Source organism: Lethenteron reissneri, unplaced genomic scaffold (assembly GCF_015708825.2).
Source record: "Lethenteron reissneri isolate LAM-NWPU_2019-01 unplaced genomic scaffold, ASM1570882v1 scaffold_1373, whole genome shotgun sequence".
NCBI lineage: Eukaryota > Metazoa > Chordata > Hyperoartia > Petromyzontiformes > Petromyzontidae > Lethenteron > Lethenteron reissneri.
The window spans coordinates 147,838-166,858 of NW_026891084.1; the positions used below are offsets into that span (position 1 = coordinate 147,838).

A 19,021-nucleotide genomic window follows, 5' to 3' on the forward strand; every position below is an offset into this window, starting at 1 on the left:
AACTTTGTTTTCTGGCCTGGACTTTTGCAGCTGTTCTAGACTAATTTGCCGATTCCAAATCTGATCTCAGATTTGCTCCATCACATCTCATTTTATGCTATCGGCATACCCCATTTTCATTGATTTTACCCGAAGTTAACTCTGTCACTTATGATTGCAAGTTGTTGCGAGTCAGTGACTGCTTTAGTGTTAAAATATGGTGCTGTATTTTTAGCAGAGTGTGTTGATAATATCATTTTATGTAGATATCCACATTTATTTAATATTTTTCTTCCGCAGTTTTTATTGAAAATGCAATATTTGATATCTCAAAAACCTCACGTGATAGACAAAAACTGATGCCAGATTTGGAATCAGCACCCCAAAATTACCTTAGAAACCTTTTCGATTTAAAGCTTTCGTGACTGCAGGGATTCATCTTCTTGGTTCTTTCGGTAAAGTCACGTAGAAGGGAAATAATAAAAATAAAATAAAACATAATAAAATACAATGCTCACGACGTTATATATATGCTTTTATGAATAAAGTGTATTAACATACCTTATCATTTATTACATTTAAAAAAATAATACAATTCTCACGACGTTTCGGCCACAACGCTGCAGCGTCTGAATGAACACCACCAAGCTTGGCAGCGTATATATTGCTGCCAAGCTTGGTGGTGTTCATTCAGACGCTGTCTTTCCGACAGACCTGTTCTTCACCTGAGGACGGCTGCTTGCGTTGTGGCCGAAACGTCGTGAGAATTGTACTATTTAATTGTTATAATTTTTCTTATTTTTTTATTATGTAATAAATGATAAGGTATGTAAATACACTTCATTCATAAATTGCATAGAGACAGTCTCCATGTATATATTGTTTTACTTGCCCATCTGCCTACGACATAAACGTACGAATTGTCCCTCTGACAACCGCGCGGCAGATGGGGCACTTGCCCAGAGAGACGGCGCAGTCCTGACACACGACGAGATGCCCGCACGGCACGAACACAACGGACACGTCCTTGTCCATGCACACCTTGCACGTGTGCTGTTCCTGTAGCCGCTTGAGCTCCTGTTCCAGCAGCAGCGCTACCACGGAGAGCACACAAGTACGCACACTTTCAGCTTTTCACAAACGATGGTTGATCATTAAGAGCCTACGTGCATATTAATGACGACGACTAATAGCAACTGTAAAGTAACTTGGAATAATACCGACGATCCAATGACAGGGCTACATTGTTGGTAAATCAATTCTCGAGATTAATTACATAACCATCATAAATGTATTTGTATAATCTTAATTTTGGAGCTTTCGTGACTGCAGGAATTATTCTTTGGTTCTTTCGGTAAAGTCACGTATAAGGATAAAATAATAAATTAAATAATAGCATACTACGACGTTTCGATTGCAACACAAGCAATCATCATCAGGTATAAAAGAAATAGCGACATAAAATCTAACCAGAAAACTATAGACAGACATATAAGCAGCCAGATATCACAAAGATACACAGAGAGAGAACAATTCTTGAGATTTGTGTTGCTATTTCTTTTATACCTAATGATGATTGCTTGTGTTGCAATCGAAACGTCGCATTATGCTATTATTCAATTTATTATTTTATCTTTAAACGTGACTTTACCGAAAGAACCAAAGAATGTATTTGTATAATTTCTGGAATGGAATATTTACATTCTTCATTTTTTAGTTCCTTTTTCTCAGCAGCAGCAGGCTTCTGTTGTTCTGTTGAAGATACATCCACACGGCACGTTCAACATAGGCAATCACAACCATGTTCGCATAAAGCTGAGCCGAGTACTGGTTTTCAGTATGGTATATTACACTGGTCAACACACTTTTTCTGGCATAAGGTATTCCAACGGCTGTAATGTAATTTTGGGGCGCTGCTGATTCCAAATCTGGCATCAGTTTGTGTCTATCACGTCAGGTTTTTGAGATATAAAATATTGCATTTTCAATGAAAACTGCAGAAGAAAAATATTAAATAGATGTGGATATCTACATAAAATGATATTATCAACACACTATCCTAAAAATACAGCACCATATTTTAACACTAAAACAGTCACTGACTCGCAACAACTTGCAATCATAAGTGACAGAGTTAATTTCGGGTATAATCAATGAAAATGGGGTATGCCGATAACATAAAAATGAGATGTGATGGAGCAAATTTGAGATCAGATTTGGAATCAGCACCCTGGAATTAGTCTAGAACAGCTGCAAAAGTCCAGGCCAGAATTTTTTTTTGTTGTTGTTGACCAGTGTTATCTATAATACAATTATGCCTTGACATACCTATCTGATCAATCAAAAACACGACACCCGTTCGCCTGCTATGATGTGTACCACACAATGACTATCCGTATTTTCCTCAATTTAATCAGCAACAAAATTACAGGCAAATGGAAATTGCAAGTTCAGTTTCTGTTGCTGAGTATGTACCCTGAACGTAATTTGCGGATTTCTTCGGGGATTCTTCTTCTGCATTAAGCAGGTCTTTGACGAGCTCAACGACAGAGCTGTACGTCTCCCCCTTAGTGAGGTAGCGAGTGCGCACCAGAGATTCCACCACCGGTGCAAGGAAGCCCATCTCAAGCACACCCTTGACCACATCGCTCTTCATCAAGGTCTCATCAGCGCAGCCGATGCCTGCACGCAAAGACGACGCTTGCAAAAACATGCAATTAGCGGATTTAAAAAAAACGACCAAACATTAAACGTGCACTTTGGATAAAGAGTTCAAATGTGTTGTAAGGATAGCCTTGTGAGATGCACAGATGTACACATTTTGGCACAAATGAATATAAAAACATGACAATCCTGTTGTGTACAAAAATATATCACCTTACCATTCACATATTGTGCTGCTGCATTCTGTGATCTCTGTCTGAATACCTCATCCTAAAAAAGCAGGATCTTGTCAATTAAAAGCATTTGGATCACTGGTGTTACACAAATAAAAATATATATAAATGGTACAAGCCATGCTTTCTAAAAGTAAAAATCACAACTTTGCCCGTTATTCTCGGCTCTATTTACAATGAAGCATATTGGTAACCAACCAAATATTGTATATTCTTACACTGAGTGATTTACAGCATTTCTGTTGCATGTGTAGTGACATAAGAAGGGAGGGGCTGCTGGGGGCTCTGGGATCCCAGGCGAGTCCAGACGCTTAAGCCTCTGGGCGCCAGGCGCTGGGTTCCCAGGGGGTCCAGACGCTTAAGCCTCTGGGCGCCAGGCGTTGAGTTCCCAGGCGCTTAATCCCCTGGGCGCCGCCAACGGGGGGGGGGGCTGTGTGTGCTCTGTGGGATGTCTGGTGGCGCACACGGCCCCACCCCTCGTTGGACTAGGCATAAAAGGAGAGCTCCCTGGACGATCGGGGCCCAGTTGTAACTCAAGACCCAAGACCCACGACCAGCCATCGGAAGACCCTGGGATGCTGTGAGAGCCAGTGGTGGGACTCTGGAACTCCTGGTTCTACGACCTTCCAGAGCGTAGCCAGAGTAGAGTATCTAGGCTGTGTAGCTAGGCTGTGTACCTAGGCTGTAACAGAGTATCAGGACTGTTGGAGAGTTGAAAGGTTGGAGTGTTGTATTGTAATAAAGAAGTTACCTCTACAAGTGTCTCCGGAACCCGTTACACATGCTTAGTTTAATATTCTTGGTTCTTTCGGTAAAGTCACGTACAAGGGAAATAATAAAATAATAAAAATAAAACAATAACATTATCACGGCGTTTCGGCCACAATGCAAGCAGCCGTCCTCAGGTGAAGAACAGCTGTCGGAAAGACAGCGTCCTAATGAACACTGCTAAGCTTGGCAGCGTATTTAAGCTGGGTGGGAGGAGGAGAGCGCCTTGACAAAGGAGTTTACATATCAACAGGCGAATTTAGCATGTTGATGACAAATGCAGATATGGGGTGAGTCACTCCTTGTGGAATGTGTAGGCGGTAGGGGGTCTCAAAGTCATATTATGCTCGTAGTGTATTATGAAGGATTAGCAGTAATAAAGGGAGGGAAGTTTTACTAAAGGTACTGCTTAGTTTAACTTTAGTCTATTTTGTTTAACAGCTGAGAACTCATTGGCCTAGGTCACCAAAATGACAAAAGCAATCGCGTAAATGACATACATCGAAGCCAATAGAAATCAGAACAGAATGAATACATTGAAATCAGCGCAAAACAATGACACACCAAAAGCTTCAAAATAACAAACAGAATTCAGAGCAAACCCAATCACCTAAAAATTTTTTTTAAATACCGTATAAACATAAATCTACATCAACTACAAGAAACGAAAGTTGGCTCAGACAAATGCATTTTTACTACATTTAAGGCCAACGGGAACTGTGTTTTTAATGTAAGTACATTATATAATACTCAACAAAACAAGTGTACATTACCATAAGTTCTGACAACCGTGGATGCTGCATCATTATTTCATTAACGAAAGCTTCACCCTTCTGTTGTAAAAGAAATGCACATCTGTAGAGAACATAGCAGAGATGTCAGCAAAGCAGTCGTCATTTGCGATTCAACATCAAAGTGTGTTCACTTCAAGCCCCTTGTCAGCTCTGACAGCCATCGTGTTGCTCGAGTATGTTTTTTTACCCTTCTATCTGGCAACAAAACTGACACCTTTTCTACAAGGAGTCATGTTTGCATAGACCACAATACCTGCAGTCATAATGCAAAAAAAAACACAACTCTGATAATGTACGCACTGTCCTTGAAGTTGATTGGTCCACACCCGAGACAGCTTTCCTTAGAGCCTAGTCTCACATGGGTTGGACCAGATGACACCAAAAGGCGCACAACTCAAAGACAGAGTATGAGAGCTCGGGGTAAGCATTTACACCTTTGGAACCTCATTTGCCAGTAGCAAAATATAATTGTTTTTTTTTAAAGATGTCAGTTTTGTTGTCAGATAGAAGGGTAAAAAAAACAATTATCATATTTTTTACTGGCAAATGAGGTTCCAATGGTGTCCATCTGGTACTGACGTCACCGCACAGCAGGTGACATCAGCAGGTGCTGAGTGCGTTACCTGGGAAACCACTTGCCATGTTCATACCAAGGGTTGTCTCCTCGTTCCCAGCTGCGTAAGCCACCGTCACAGTGGAAGCACTTCACATTGTCTCCATCACCTAACGAACACGCACACGTTATTGCTGTACCAGAGGTCGCAACCGGGTACCCGATACCCGTACCCTACCCGATACCCGGCTACCCGTACCCGGCCGGGTACGGGTACCCGTTTGCGACCCTGGTGCGGCCGGGTACGGGTATGGGTAAGGAATCAAAACCCGTTTGCGACCTCTGCCGTGGGACCGCCAGCGGCGCCGTCCACAGGCGAGCCAGAGAGGACAGAACGACCGCCACCCGCTTCTTCTCCTCCCCGTTCCATCTTCTTCCCGGGAGGGGCAGCACCCGTTGGGCCATTTGATAGTCATCCCCAGGAAGCAGAGGTCGCAAACTGCTTTTGATTCCTTACCCGTACCCGGCCGCACCAGGGTCGCAAATGGGTACCCTTACCCTACCCGATACCTGGCTACCCGTACCCGGGCCGGGTATCGGGGAGGATACGAGGATGGGTACCCGATTGCGACCTCTGGGATGAAGCCATGTTGCAGGCACGGGTGGGTTGATTCTAGGAACTTTAATTGTGAGAAGAGACAAGACGTTGGGAAATGAGTAACAAACGGTGACTCACCAGTGACTCGCGGCCTACCCGTACCCATACCAGGCCGCACCAGGGTCGCAAACGGCTACCCGTACCTGGCCGGGTACGGGTAGCCGGGTATCGGGTAGGGTACGGGTATCGGGTAGGGTACAGGTATCGGGTACCCGGTTGCGACCTCTGCCAGGAAGCCCATTCTTGCCCCGCCTGGGGGCTCGGCGACCAGGACCCGTTCCAAAACTGTTCGGTTCAAATAACCCACCCCTTCCCGTCGTCCTGTTTACTCCAACACCGTCTGGCGGGTAGTTGCAGACGCGAGCCGGGCCGTGGCTGTCGCTTGAACCGAGGTCCTTCCCGTGTTCACAGGCTGCGGCATGCTGACGGTCGTTTTGTATATTCTTGGTGGCCGGGTTATTGGCGTGCGTACGCGATTATTTTTTTATCGTTCCGGTTATTAATTGTTATTGTTAATTAGCTCGCGAGTGGGACGATGGTTGCTGCTGCTGTTGTTGTGTTCATTGTCCTGCTACGCGAGGTGTGGAGGTCAGCCGGGACGGCTGTTTTTTTCACAGGGGGGGGGGGGGGTGATGTAATAACATGGAATGGGTCGCTACGGCGGGTAGCGCTGTTTGCTGGCAGGGAAGGGGGTCTTGACCTTTGGTTTAAAAAAAAAGGTTAGGACCACACATTTACACCTCACAGAGAATGCTCTTGCCATACCGGTGTAATAGAAGCCAGCAATTGCGAGTGAATGGGCAGCTACATTGGCAGTGGATGGCCAGGCCTGGTAGGTTGCAAGCCGGGCCACCATCAAATGCATTTTTGGATTTCTGGCCCGCGTCCTCGCCATAGGAGATGCAGAACGCGCACGGCTTTGAGTGTCCGGCAAAAATGAGGCCTGCTAGAAAAGCACCCGAAAAAGAACAGAATTACTCATCAAATGTAACGTTCTTCTTGACGTTCAGTACTTTTTGTCAAGAAATGTCATCTATATTCTTGGGTTTTTTCGGTAAAGTCACGTAGGTAAAATTTTTTAATTAAAATAAAAATCACGACGTTTCGGAGGCAACACAAGCCTCCGTCTTCAGGTGGAACCGTCACAGCACGATAGCTGTTTTAATTTTATTTTTTTTCACTTGATACAGCAAGCGTGCTGTGACGGTTCCACCTGAAGACGGAGGCTTGTGTTGCCTCCGAAACGTCGTGATTTTTATTTTATTTTTTACCTACGTGACTTTACCGAAAAAACCCAAGAATATGAATCCTTGCAGTCACGAAAGCTTCAAATCTAGAAATGTCATCTAGATTCAACAAAGTACAGGGTGATCCCCTTATAAAAACCCCACTAAATAGTATGGAAAAATTCCTTTATCACTCTCCTCTGTAAGGTACGGAGGCATGGCTATCACAATATTCACTGACGTGTTGGGAAAAGAGTTATAAAAAATCAGTAGGGTGCCTATAAACACAAAGCAAGACATGCCCCAAATGTCGTGGTCATTTTGAAGGATAAATGTAAAAGACATGCTGGGTAATGCAAAGTAAGGTATTGACCGTGCCCGGTGCCAATAAAAGTATTGAGATCTGGTTACACATGATTCAAGTGGCCATGGCAGAAATAAAGGCCACATACCTAATTACAAAATGCACCCTCAACGTATTGCTTTTAAGTACAGGAAAGATAGTGCATCTTATAACGCAGAGAATATGGTTATAGGCAAACATCTTTAATTAATTGAGAAGCATCCACATAAATATGCTAAATTCCTCTTGATATGCAAATTCCTTTGTCAAGGCGCTCTTCCCCCTCCAACCCAGCTTAAATATACGCTGCCAAGCCTGGTGGTGTTTCATTCAGACGCTGTCTTCCCGACAGACCTGCTCTTCACCTGAGGACGGCTGCTTGCGTTGTGGCCGAAACGTCGTGAGAATTATTTCATTATGTTTAATTTTTATTATTTTCCTTCCACGTGGTGACTTTACCGAAAGAACCAAGAAGAAGAAGACATCCACAAGACCATTTAGCAACACCCACCTGGGCCTGAGCGAGTGGGATGTTACCGGTGTCGCTGCAGCCCATCACGAAAGCACAGGTGGAGAAATGTCGCTGGTGCTCCTTGACAGGGACATCTCCCTCCTCCCAGTGAGACATGACGCCGCAGCAATAGAAGCACCTCACCCGGTCGCTGGGACCCAAGTAGTACAGTCCGGCCCGTGCCAAGTCCGCCGGCCGGACAGGAGATGACTCTGGCCACGTGGAGAATGACAGCAGCCTGTTTGCTTCGACGCGCATCTCTGAATTCGATGGTGCCCCTGCCTCCACGTGTGGCAAGGAAGTTGGAGAGTTTTGCAGAGGTGGTTCGTTCAGAGAGTGATGATGGGTGATTTCGGATGCGTTGTTGGTAGCCGCCACCACATGTCTTGGTACAGATGCTCCAGCGGAGGTCTGAGCATCTGTAGCTTGTGCCAACGACCGAGCAAATGTACAATTTGGAAAACTCTGGAAATGCTTTGCAATGGCCGAGTCACCTGACTTCCAATTACCGATCACTCCTTTGCACGAGAAGCATTCCACCTTGTCTTCCTTTCCAGTGTAGAAAAATCCAGCTTTGACCAGGTCCTGTATCAGTGGCTCTAAGTTTGATGGGCAATTGACAAACCGGCCAAGGCGATACATGCGTTTTGAAAGGTCGTCGATGGAAAATGCCATGCCTCCTTTCTTCACTTTGAGAACTCCTAAACATGGAAAACAAGTAATTAAAACAGATATGATCATTGTTTTTTTACCCTTCTATCTGGCAACAAAACTGACACCTTTTTTACAAGGAGTCATGTTTGCATAGACCACAATACCTGCAGTCATAATGCAAACAAAAAAACACAACTCTGATAATGTATGCACTGTCCTTGAAGTTGATTGGCCCACACCCGAGACAGCTTTCCTTAGAGCCTAGTCTCACATGGGTTGGACCAAACGACACCAAAAGGCGTACAACTCAAAGACAATGCACCATCAGAGTATGAGAGCTCGGGGTAAGTATTTACACCATTGGAACCTCATTTGCCAGTAAAAAATATAATTGTTTTTTTTTACTGGCAAATGAGGTTCCAATGCCAAAAGGCGTCATCTGGTCCAACCAGATGACGCCTTTATATTATCAGAGTTATGTTTTTTGTTTGCATTATGGCTGCAGGTATTGTGGTCTATGCAAACATGACTCCTTGTAAAACAAGTTGCAGGTTTGTTGCCAGATAGAAGGGTAAAAAAACAATTATCATATTTTTTACTGGCAAATGCGGTTCCAATGGTGTAAAACAGATATGTTTCAGTCACTTTAAATATTCTGTTTTCCCATAATTGTTTCCGTGGTTTCTGTAAGGCTTTGAGTGCTACCCTTTATAACTCAACCTGCTAAACGTTTACAAAAAATAAACAGTCAATATCACCACCTAAAAATGAAATATACGGGGTGATATTTATTTAATAAATCACAAAGGGTAATTTAATATACTTTAACAAATGTTCAAACTGAATTCCATTAACGTTAATGCACGCATGAATTCTGTTTCGAAAATAATTTAGGATTCTTTTTAAGATTACAGGAGTAATATTTGAACATTCATTAATTACACTGGTCAACAACAAAAAAACATTTTTTTCTGGCCTGGACTTTTGCAGCTGTTCTAGACTAATTTCAGGGTGCCGATTCCAAATCTGATCTCAGATTTGCTCCATCACATCTCATTTTTATGCTATCGGCATACCCCGTTTTCATTGATTTTACCCGAAATTAACTCTGTCACTTATGATTGCAAGTTGTTGCGAGTCAGTGACTGCTTTAGTGTTAAAATACGGTGCTGTATTTTTAGGATGGTGTGTTGATAATATAATTTTATATGTAATATTTCTCTTCCGCAGTTTTTATCGAAAATGCAATATTTGATATCTCAAAAACCTGCTGTGATAGACAAAAACTGATGCCAGATTTGGAATCAGCAGCGCCCCAAAATTACATTACAGCCGTTGGAATACCTCATGCCAGAACAACAAGTGTGTTGACAAGTGATATGTTGTCTCACACACACAGACACACACCACACACAGACACACAGTCACACACCACACCACACAGTCACACACCACACACACAGACACACACACAGTCACACACACAGTCACACACACCACACACAGTCACACACCACACACACAGTCACACACCACACACACAGACACACAGTCACACACCACACACACAGTCACACACCACACACACAGACACACAGCCACGTGTGCGACCCACTAGGCCCAAACTCACGCTGAGCGAAGCGTCGATGTCCGTGTGTGTGCACACGTGGGACTGTTGTTGTTGTGGTTGTTGTTTCTGCTGCTGCTGTTGTTACACCTCCCAGCGAGGTCTATCGTCTCTCTCTTCTCGTCTCACGATTTCCTTCACGAGTCGCTGGGAATTCCCCGAAGTCTCTGCCGCCCGTTGTTGTTTCAGTGGCAGGAGGCGTCTTCCGGAAGACGCGGTGGATTCTGGTCTTCTGAGTGGATGAGTGAGCGGGTGAGTGGGTGAGTGGGTGAGTGGGTGGGTGGGTGAGTGGATGAATGAGCGGGTGAGTGGGTGAGTGGGTGGGTGGGTGGGTGAGTGAGTGGGTGGGTGGGTGGGTGAGCGAGTGAGTGGGTGAGTGAGCGGGTGAGTGGGTGAGTGGGTGGGTGGGTGGGTGAGTGAGTGGGTGGGTGGGTGGGTGAGTGAGTGGGTGGGTGGGTGGGTGAGTGAGTGGGTGGGTGGGTGAGTGAGTGGGTGGGTGGGTGAGTGAGCGGGTGAGTGGGTGGGTGAGCGGGTGAGTGGGTGGGTGAGCGGGTGAGTGGGTGGGTGGGTGAGTGGGTGGGTGGGTGGGTGAGCGGGTGAGTGGGTGAGTGAGTGGGTGAGTGGTGAGTGGGTGAGTGGGTGGGGTGAGTGAGTGGGTGAGTGGGTGGGTGAGCGGGTGAGTGGGTGGGTGGGTGAGTGGGTGGGTGGGTGGGTGAGTGAGCGGGTGAGTGGGTGAGTGAGTGGGTGAGTGGGTGAGTGAGTGGGTGGGGTGGGTGAGTGAGGTGGGTGAGTGGGTGGGTGAGCGGGTGAGTGGTGGGGTGGGTGAGTGGGTGGGTGGGTGGGTGAGCGGGTGAGTGGGTGAGTGAGTGGGTGAGTGGGTGAGTGAGTGGGTGGGTGGGTGAGTGAGCGGGTGAGTGGGTGGGTGAGTGGGTGGGTGGGTGGGTGAGCGGGTGAGTGGGTGGGTGGGTGGGCGGGTGAGTGGGTGAGTGGGTGGGTGGGTGGGTGAGCGGGTGGGTGGGTGAGCGGGGTGAGTGGGTGGGTGGGTGAGTGGGTGGGTGGGTGAGCGGGTGAGTGAGTGGGTGAGTGGGTGAGTGGGTGAGTGAGTGGGGTGGTTGGTGAGTGAGCGGGTGAGTGGGTGGGTGGGTGAGTGGGTGAGTGGGTGGGTGGGTGAGCGGGTGAGTGGGTGGGTGGGTGGGCGGGTGAGTGGGCGGGTGGGCGGGTGAGTGGGCGGGTGGGCGGGTGGGTGGGCGGGTGAGTGGGTGGGTGGGCGAGTGGGTGGGTGAGTGGGTGGGTGAGTGGGTGGGTGGGTGGGTGAGTGAGTGAGTGAGTGGGTGAGTGAGTGGGTGAGTGGGTGAGTGAGTGGGTGAGTGGGTGGGTGAGCGGGTGAGTGAGTGGGTGGGTGGGTGGGTGGGCGGGTGAGTGGGCGGGTGGGCGGGTGAGTGGGCGGGTGGGCGGGTGAGCGGGCGGGTGGGCGGGTGAGTGGGCGGGTGGGCGGGTGAGCGGGCGGGTGGGCGAGTGGGCGGGCGAGTGGGCGGGCGAGTGAGCGGGCGAGTGAGCGGGGGAGTGAGCGTGTGGGTAAGTGGGCGGGTGAGTGAGTGGGTGGGTGAGTGAGTGGGTGAGTGAGTGGGTGGGTGAGTGAGTGGGTGGGTGAGTGAGTGTGTGGGTGGGCGAGTGGGCGAGTGAGTGGGCGAGTGGGCGAGTGGGCGGGTGAGTGGGTGAGTGAGCGTGTGGGTGAGTGGGTGGGTGAGTGAGTGGGTGGGTGAGCGGGTGAGTGAGTGAGTGGCCGGGTGAGTGAGTGGGGGAGTGAGTGGGTGAGTGAGTGAGTGGGTGAGTGAGTGGGTGAGTGAGTGAGTGGCCGGGTGAGTGAGTGGGGGAGTGAGTGGGTGAGTGAGTGAGCGGGTGAGTGAGTGAGTGAGTGGGTGAGTGAGTGGGTGAGTGAGTGAGTGGGTGAGTGAGTGGGTGGGTGAGTGAGTGGGTGGGTGAGTGGGTGGGTGAGTGATTGGGTGGGTGAGCGGATGAGTGAGTGAGTGGGCGGGTGAGTGGGTGAGTGAGCGTGTGGGTGAGTAAGTGGGTGGGTGAGTGAGATGGGGGGGGGGAGATGGGGAGGGAGATGGGGGGAGGGATGAGGGGGAGATGGGGGAGAGAGGTGAGAGATGGAGGGGAGATGGGGGGGAGATGGGGGAGAGGTGAGAGATGTGGGGGAGAGATGTGGGGTGGGGTGTTTATTAAAGTGACTTTTTAATTAACATACAGCTGTGTGTATCTGTGTGTGTGTATCTGTGTGTGTGTATCTGTGTGTGTGTATCTGTGTGTGTGCGTGTATCTGTGTGTGTGTATCTGTGTGTGTGGGTGTATCTGTGTGTGTGTATCTGTGTGTGTGTATCTGTGTGTGTGTATCTGTGTGTGTGCGTGTATCTGTGTGTGTGTATCTGTGTGTGTGCGTGTATCTGTGTGTGTGTATCTGTGTGTGTGCGTGTATCTGTGCGTGTATCTGTGTGTGTGCGTGTGTATGTATCTGTGTGCGTGTATCTGTGTGTTCTGATGATGATGGCGATGGTTGTGACATCCAGAGAAGAGCCATGGAGAGGGGAGTGAGGGGAGGAGCAGGAGGAGCAGCGAGGAGAGGACGCGGCAGGGAGGAGGCCCGAGAGATGCTGACCGCAGACGGGCTCCAGTGGCGGAGAGAGGTTCCCGTGCAGAGGTCGGTGAGCCGGACGGTGCCCAGCGGGAGTGACGTGGAGATGGCGGTGCCCGACGCGGAGAGACCCGGCAGGCCGCTGAATGCCACGGCGGGACGAGTGGCGGTGGGGAGAGAGAGGCTCGCGGCGGGCAGGAGGCCTGCGTGGGCCAGAGAGGCGGGCACAACGAGGCGGGCCGATCGGAGGGTCGGCGACTGGCGGACAAGAAACGATGCGATCGCGAGGGACAACGAGAGGTCGCTCGACAGGGAGGTGCGGAGGGCGATGGAGGCGACGAGGCGAGCGGCGGGGAGGGCGAGAGAGGGCGGCCGGCGGGACGTGGAGGGGGGGCGGCCCGAGGTGGCGGAGCAGAGACGATGGTTGCGGCGGATCGCCGAAGCCGTGGGCGCCGTGGGGCTGCCGGGAAGGGTTGTGCCCATAAGGGACCGGCGGGGAGAGAGAGGGGCACTCGGACTTGTGGGGAGGATATTGCCAGCCGGGGAGGGGGAGGGTGGAGAGGGGGAGGAGGGGGGTGGGAGAGGGGGGGAGGGAGGGGAGGGGGAGGGAGGGGGTGGAGAGGGGGAGAGTGGGAGAGGGGGTGGACAGGGAGAGGGAGGCAGAGGGGGTGGAGAGGGAGGGAGGGAGAGGGGTCTGTTGAGATTTTGGGGGAGAATCATTCCGTTTAGGAACCGTGAGGGAGAGGGGGTGGAGAGGGGGAGGGAGGGAGGGAGAGTGGGAGAGGGGGAGGGAGGGAGAGGGGGTGGATAGGGGGAGGGAGGGAGAGGGGGTGGACAGGGAGAGGGGGTGGAGAGGGGGAGGGAGAGGGGTCTGTTGAGATTTTGGGGGAGAATCGTTCCGTTTAGGAACCGTGAGGGAGAGGGAGGGCAGGAGAGGGATGGAGGTAGAGAATGAGATGGACATCGGGTGATGAAAGGAAAGGGTGAGCGGGGGAGGCGGGGGGTAGAAATGAAGGAGAGAGGGTGGGATGTGTGAGAGGAACGGAGCGAGGTGGCTGTGGTGCACTGCAGGTTCACTTCCCTCACTTTAGTTGTGATGATGATGATGATGGGCTGAGTCACGACCCCAATCAGGGATTGAACCTGGCCCCCTTTCCCACTGAGCCACGTTGCCGGGGGGTTCATCGCTAACTGCTCGTTCACCGTTGGTTCTTCACGGGCGATCATATTTAAATATTTTGACTTGAAGAGGATTGGTCATTCGTTTGCCGTACACGACGATTGTGCGTGTATGCGCCATGTGCTGACGCGTCGCGAGAATCGTCATTTGAGAATTAATTTACAAACTGTAACTCGATGTCGGGATGTTCAAATGTAGTTACTTCATGTTCATTGTAAAAAAATATTGTTTTATCATTTCCACCGCCCTCTGCGGGACATCGATTGCTCAAACCCAAAAGCGAGATAGACACAGACAAGGAGACAGAGAGAGACACGGAGAAACACAGAGAGAGTTGGAGACGGAGAGACATGGGGAAAGAGATGGGGAGAACTACAGAGAGACAGACAGAGAGACACAGAGAGACAGACACAGAGAGAGAGACAGACACAGAGAGACACAGAGAGAGAGACACAGAGAGACAGAGAGAGACATGCACACAGAGAGACAGAGAGAGACAGAGAGAGACACAGAGAGACACAGAGACACCGAGAGACAGAGAGATACATGGCCACACAGAAAGATAGAGAGAGACATGGGGAGAGAGACAGAGAGATACATGGCCACACAGAAAGATAGATAGAGAGAGGCATGGGGAAAGAGACAGGGAGATATCCACATAGAGACACAGAGTTAAAGAGCGACGATGTTAATGATGTTGATGATGGAGTTGACGCAAGGTAAATCAACACCCGTTCATAATAAAAATCATCCACCCACCACGACCGCTGTTGCTTGTTGCCAGCTCCTAGTGGTGCGATTCCGACCTTCTGCAGTCCGATCCAGAAATTGCCATTGGCCTGCGAGTGTGCCGATGCGAGTGGTTGGCGTTGACCACCCGGTCAGCCGATCCCTTGTGTAACGCGTGTCTGACGAGGCACACGCTGGGATGGGAGGCACCACACTTTATTTACTTGACAGTAACAGCTACGGCAAGGCTATTCTACACCCCAACGAGAGGGAGGGACGATTCTTCACGCCCGGAGCCTCAACACTCTCGGCTCCCACCGGCGTGACCGTGCACCAGAGGTCGCAACCGGGTACCCGATACCCGTACCCTACCCAATACCCAGCTACCCGTACCAGGCCGGGTACGGGTAGCCGGGTACCCGTTTGCGACCCTGGTGCGGCCGGGTACGGGTAGGCCGTGAGTCACTGGTGAGTCACCGTTTGTCACTCATTTCGCGTAGGGTACGGGTACGGGTAGGCCGTGAGTCACTGGTGAGTCACCGTTTGTCACTCATTTCGGGTAGGGTACGGGTAGGCCGTGAGTCACTGGTGAGTCACCGTTTGTCACTCATTTCGCGTAGGGTACGGGTAGGCCGTGAGTCACTGGTGAGTCACCGTTTGTCACTCATTTCGGGTAGGGTACGGGTAGGCCGTGAGTCACTGGTGAGTCACCGTTTGTCACTCATTTCCGGTAGGGTACGGGTACGGGTAGGCCGTGAGTCACTGGTGAGTCACCGTTTGTCACTCATTTCGCGTAGGGTACGGGTAGGCCGTGAGTCACTGGTGAGTCACCGTTTGTCACTCATTTCGGGTAGGGTACGGGTAGGCCGTGAGTCACTGGTGAGTCACCGTTTGTCACTCATTTCCGGTAGGGTACGGGTACGGCTGGGGAACGGCTACCCGTACCCGTACCCGGCCGGGTACGGGTACGGGTACCCATTTGCGACCCTGGTGCGGCCGGGTACGGGTAAGGAATCAAAACCCGTTTGCGACCTCTGCCGTGCACCATGCGAGCCCCACACTCACCGTCCCACACTGTCCCAAGGCCCCGCATCCTTGTTCCCTTCCCCGAGCATGGCCCCCCCCGCCTCTTGCCACGTCACTTCCCCTGACTCTCCCGATGGCACCCGAGCCAACGTGACAGGCCCCTAGAGTCCCATCGGCAGGCGAGTGCAGGTGTAAATTATGCAGGAGACGAGTTGACGGAGGCAACACGTATTTATTTATAACACCCTATACAGCCTAGGAACACAGCCTACGGCTACGCGTGCCTGACACCGGCTACGCTCTCAGCTCCTCCGGCTGAGTACTTCCTAGGGGAGGCTATCTGACCCGACCTAGCCAGGGTACGGGTCCCAACCACCGGACCATCAAACCCGGCCCTGATAAGGACGTCAGGCCGTGAGTACCCAGGGTCTCACCACTGAGCCACACAGAGTCCCGGCCCTGATAAGGGCGTCGGGGCAAGGGGTCTAGGGTCCTATCCAGCTTGCTCCGTCTTCATTCTTCACTGGCTTCAACGACTCCCCGAGCTCTCTCGCGCACCGCCCTATATACCCCCCTGCCCCCGAGGGGCGGGGCTGTATGCGGACGTCGATGTAGACACCCCACGCACGGACAGTGATGTAGACACCGCAACGTGACGGCTCGCTACACCGCGGTACGTACCACCTCTACACTGGTGAGGGAGCGCGTCACCACACAATAGTCACACCCCAGGGACGCCATTTACGTCCCTACATCACCCCCACCCTCCCTTTGTGAAACTCGGCCGTCTCGGCAGACCAACCTGTATATACGACGACGCTACACGTGGACCTCCAACATCAACGCAGCAACAATAACAACTCGAACTAAGCGAAATACGTATTTACACAATATACAGAACACGGCGAACAAGAGAGCATAGCGGGGTCAATTAAAGGCCTCATTATACCTGTGCAGTAACACCATCATCATCACCACATTCATCGAACTGCACAGGTCTGTCATCGTCGTCATCGTCATTGTCATCGTCGTCATCGTCATTACTGGAGTCAAGTCTCAAGATACTACTGTCATTGGTGAGTGTAGAACACCATAATACGTATCGTATGAGAGAGAGTGAATGTATAATATTAAGATTTTATAATTAAATAGATTTAAGTAAAATATATATATAAAGTATAAATATACATATTTTAAACATTCTGGTACCCACACACATATACGGAAATTCCTAGGGGGCCAATCCTACTTCGCGGATTGTCACCTATCGCGAGGGGTTCCGGTCCCCATTAACCGCGATCAACGAGGGATCACTGTACAACTATTTACAAGGCCGGCCCATCACCCAGACAAAACCTCCCCGCACATGTGGCACCGCACCCGAACACACGATGAGCCCGGATTAGCCATTGACCCACGTGGCACCCACGACTGCCGTAAGGTAGCGATGTTCACGATGACCCAAGACAATCGTGGATGGGTGGATGGGGTGAGGTGGGGGTCAATACAATGAGGACAACTTGGTGGGAAAGTCGACATGTTTCTTGCCGTGGAGAGACTCGGTCTGCTCGCCTACCTCGCCCACCCCGTCATGGGAACGTGGAGTTTCCAGCGTTGTCACATTTAGGAATCAACGTGCAGTTTCATGGTATTTTGCAGCTGCACATTCCCACGTTACAAGCCACTTCGTTGAGCCGTCATTTGTGGCGAGGTCGCTTCTGAAACAAAGCCACAGACACTCAGTGGGCCCTGACCTTGGTAATGTAAAAGTGTGGTTGAGTTATATTCTTGGTTCTTTCGGTAAAGTCACGTAGATATGAATATTTTTGTATTTAAAATGTTTTATTAAATTTTATTTATTTCGGTAAAGTCACGTAGATATGAATATTTTCGTATTTTAATTTAATTTTTTAATTTTAATTAGATTTTAATTTTATTTCTTTCGGTAAAGTCACATAGATATGAATATTTTTGTATTTTAATTAGATTTTTTAATTTAATTTTATTTCTTTCGGTAAAGGCACGTCCATAGAAAATTTAAATAATAAAATATAATTATAATAAAAGCAAAAAACCCACAACTATGACCACTTTGAAAAACGTCGACCAGCCAAATAGTCTCCAAACGCGCGACGTTGATTCTATAAATGTGGAGGAAATTTCACGCGACCACGGAGAGACACCGCAAAGTCTAGATTTGAAGCTTTCGTGACTGCAATGATTCATACTCTTCAGTTTTTTCGGTAAAAGTCACGTAGGAAAAATAAATAATAAAAATAAATAATAAAAATAGTTTTTATTATAAAAAAGAAACAAATAATAAAAATATATAACAAAACTACTTTTTTATATAATAAATATTTTTTATTATAATTTATTTGTATTATTTATAATAAAAAAAATATATATTTTTTTATTTTTACCTACGTGACTTTACCGACAAAAACCTAAGAGCATATAGACACCGCAAAACTCAGGGTTGGGATTGAACCCACGACCTGCGTACCAGGCGAGGTAGTTAACGTCTCCTAGCCACCGTGATGATGATGAGAGAGAGAGACACGCAGCAGACTGTATGAAAATTCATCGTCTCGGTTCTTTCGGTAAAGTCACGTAGAAGGGAAATAATAAAATAATAAAAATAAAACATAATAAAATACAATTCTCACAAATTTTATTTTATGTTTTGTTTTTAGTGAGAATTGTATTTTAGTGAGAATTGGAATTTATTATGTTTTATTTTTATTATTTTATTATTTCCCTTCTACGTGACTTTACCGAAAGAACCAAGAAGATGAATCCCTGCAGTCACGAAAGCTTTAAATCGAAAACTGTATGAACATTTCCATTTGAAGAGAGACAAAGGCGGCCGGGCGTGGTGCTGGTCACCCACCCCTCTGCTAGCAGCACTTGCCCCTACAGCCTGCTACTACAGGCTACACGGGGCGTCTTTGTCTTTGCCTTCATAGCTGCTGCTGCTACTACAGCCTGCGCGAGGAGCTGCGTGGTCCGTGTGTGTACGGTACAATGATTCGCGTCTGTGAACCGCTATTAAAACGTAAATAACAATGTTTAAAGCACGGCAACGTCACAATGAAAGCTTATAGGCCCACGAGTAACATAAACAAATCGTTGCAAGTGCACCGATGTGAACGTGAGAGGGCGAGACATGATGGGTAGTCACCAGGCCTCGCCTCACGTCGGGGGACCACGGCCTCGCCTAGCGACTCCGGCCCAACGAGCCGGGCCTGAGATCCAGGCGAGCGCCGAGGCTGAGGCCTAAACAACCTCCTCACCAAGCTCCCAACATTGATCGTTAAAGAATTAATTATTGATTTTTATTAATTCTTTAACGATTAATTTTTGCAAGCGAACAAAATCTAATTGCTCATCAATGCGGCAAAGTCACGTAGGTAAAAAAAATACTATTTTAGTTTTGTT

At 48.9% G+C, this 19,021-nt stretch overlaps 1 protein-coding gene across 1 annotated transcript; it reads right to left on the reverse strand.

The window, feature by feature from the left end:
• Positions 1 to 879: 879 nt before the first annotated feature.
• Positions 880 to 15,669, reverse strand: LOC133362108 (baculoviral IAP repeat-containing protein 7-like). The gene is made up of 10 exons (XM_061581068.1): positions 15,620 to 15,669; positions 12,639 to 13,105; positions 7,730 to 8,430; positions 6,415 to 6,595; positions 5,062 to 5,161; positions 4,418 to 4,499; positions 2,862 to 2,913; positions 2,455 to 2,661; positions 1,681 to 1,731; positions 880 to 1,073 (listed from the first exon to the last, which is right to left on the reverse strand). The coding sequence occupies exons 1-10, from the start codon at positions 15,667 to 15,669 to the stop codon at positions 880 to 882; spliced, it is 2,085 nt and encodes a 694-aa protein (XP_061437052.1).
• Between the last annotated feature and the right edge of the window lie 3,352 nt (positions 15,670 to 19,021).

Excerpts from the sequence above, each read along its gene's own strand:
- LOC133362108 (XM_061581068.1), bottom strand. The coding sequence starts at position 15,669 with ATGCTCGGGGAAGGGAACAAGGATGCGGGGCCTTGGGACAGTGTGGGA. Across the intron at positions 2,914-4,417 it reads CACGGTTGTCAGAACTTATG|GATGAGGTATTCAGACAGAG; the intron begins GTAATGTACACT and ends CTGCTTTTTTAG. Across the intron at positions 1,732-2,454 it reads ATCCGCAAATTACGTTCAGG|AACAACAGAAGCCTGCTGCT; the intron begins GTACATACTCAG and ends TATCTTCAACAG.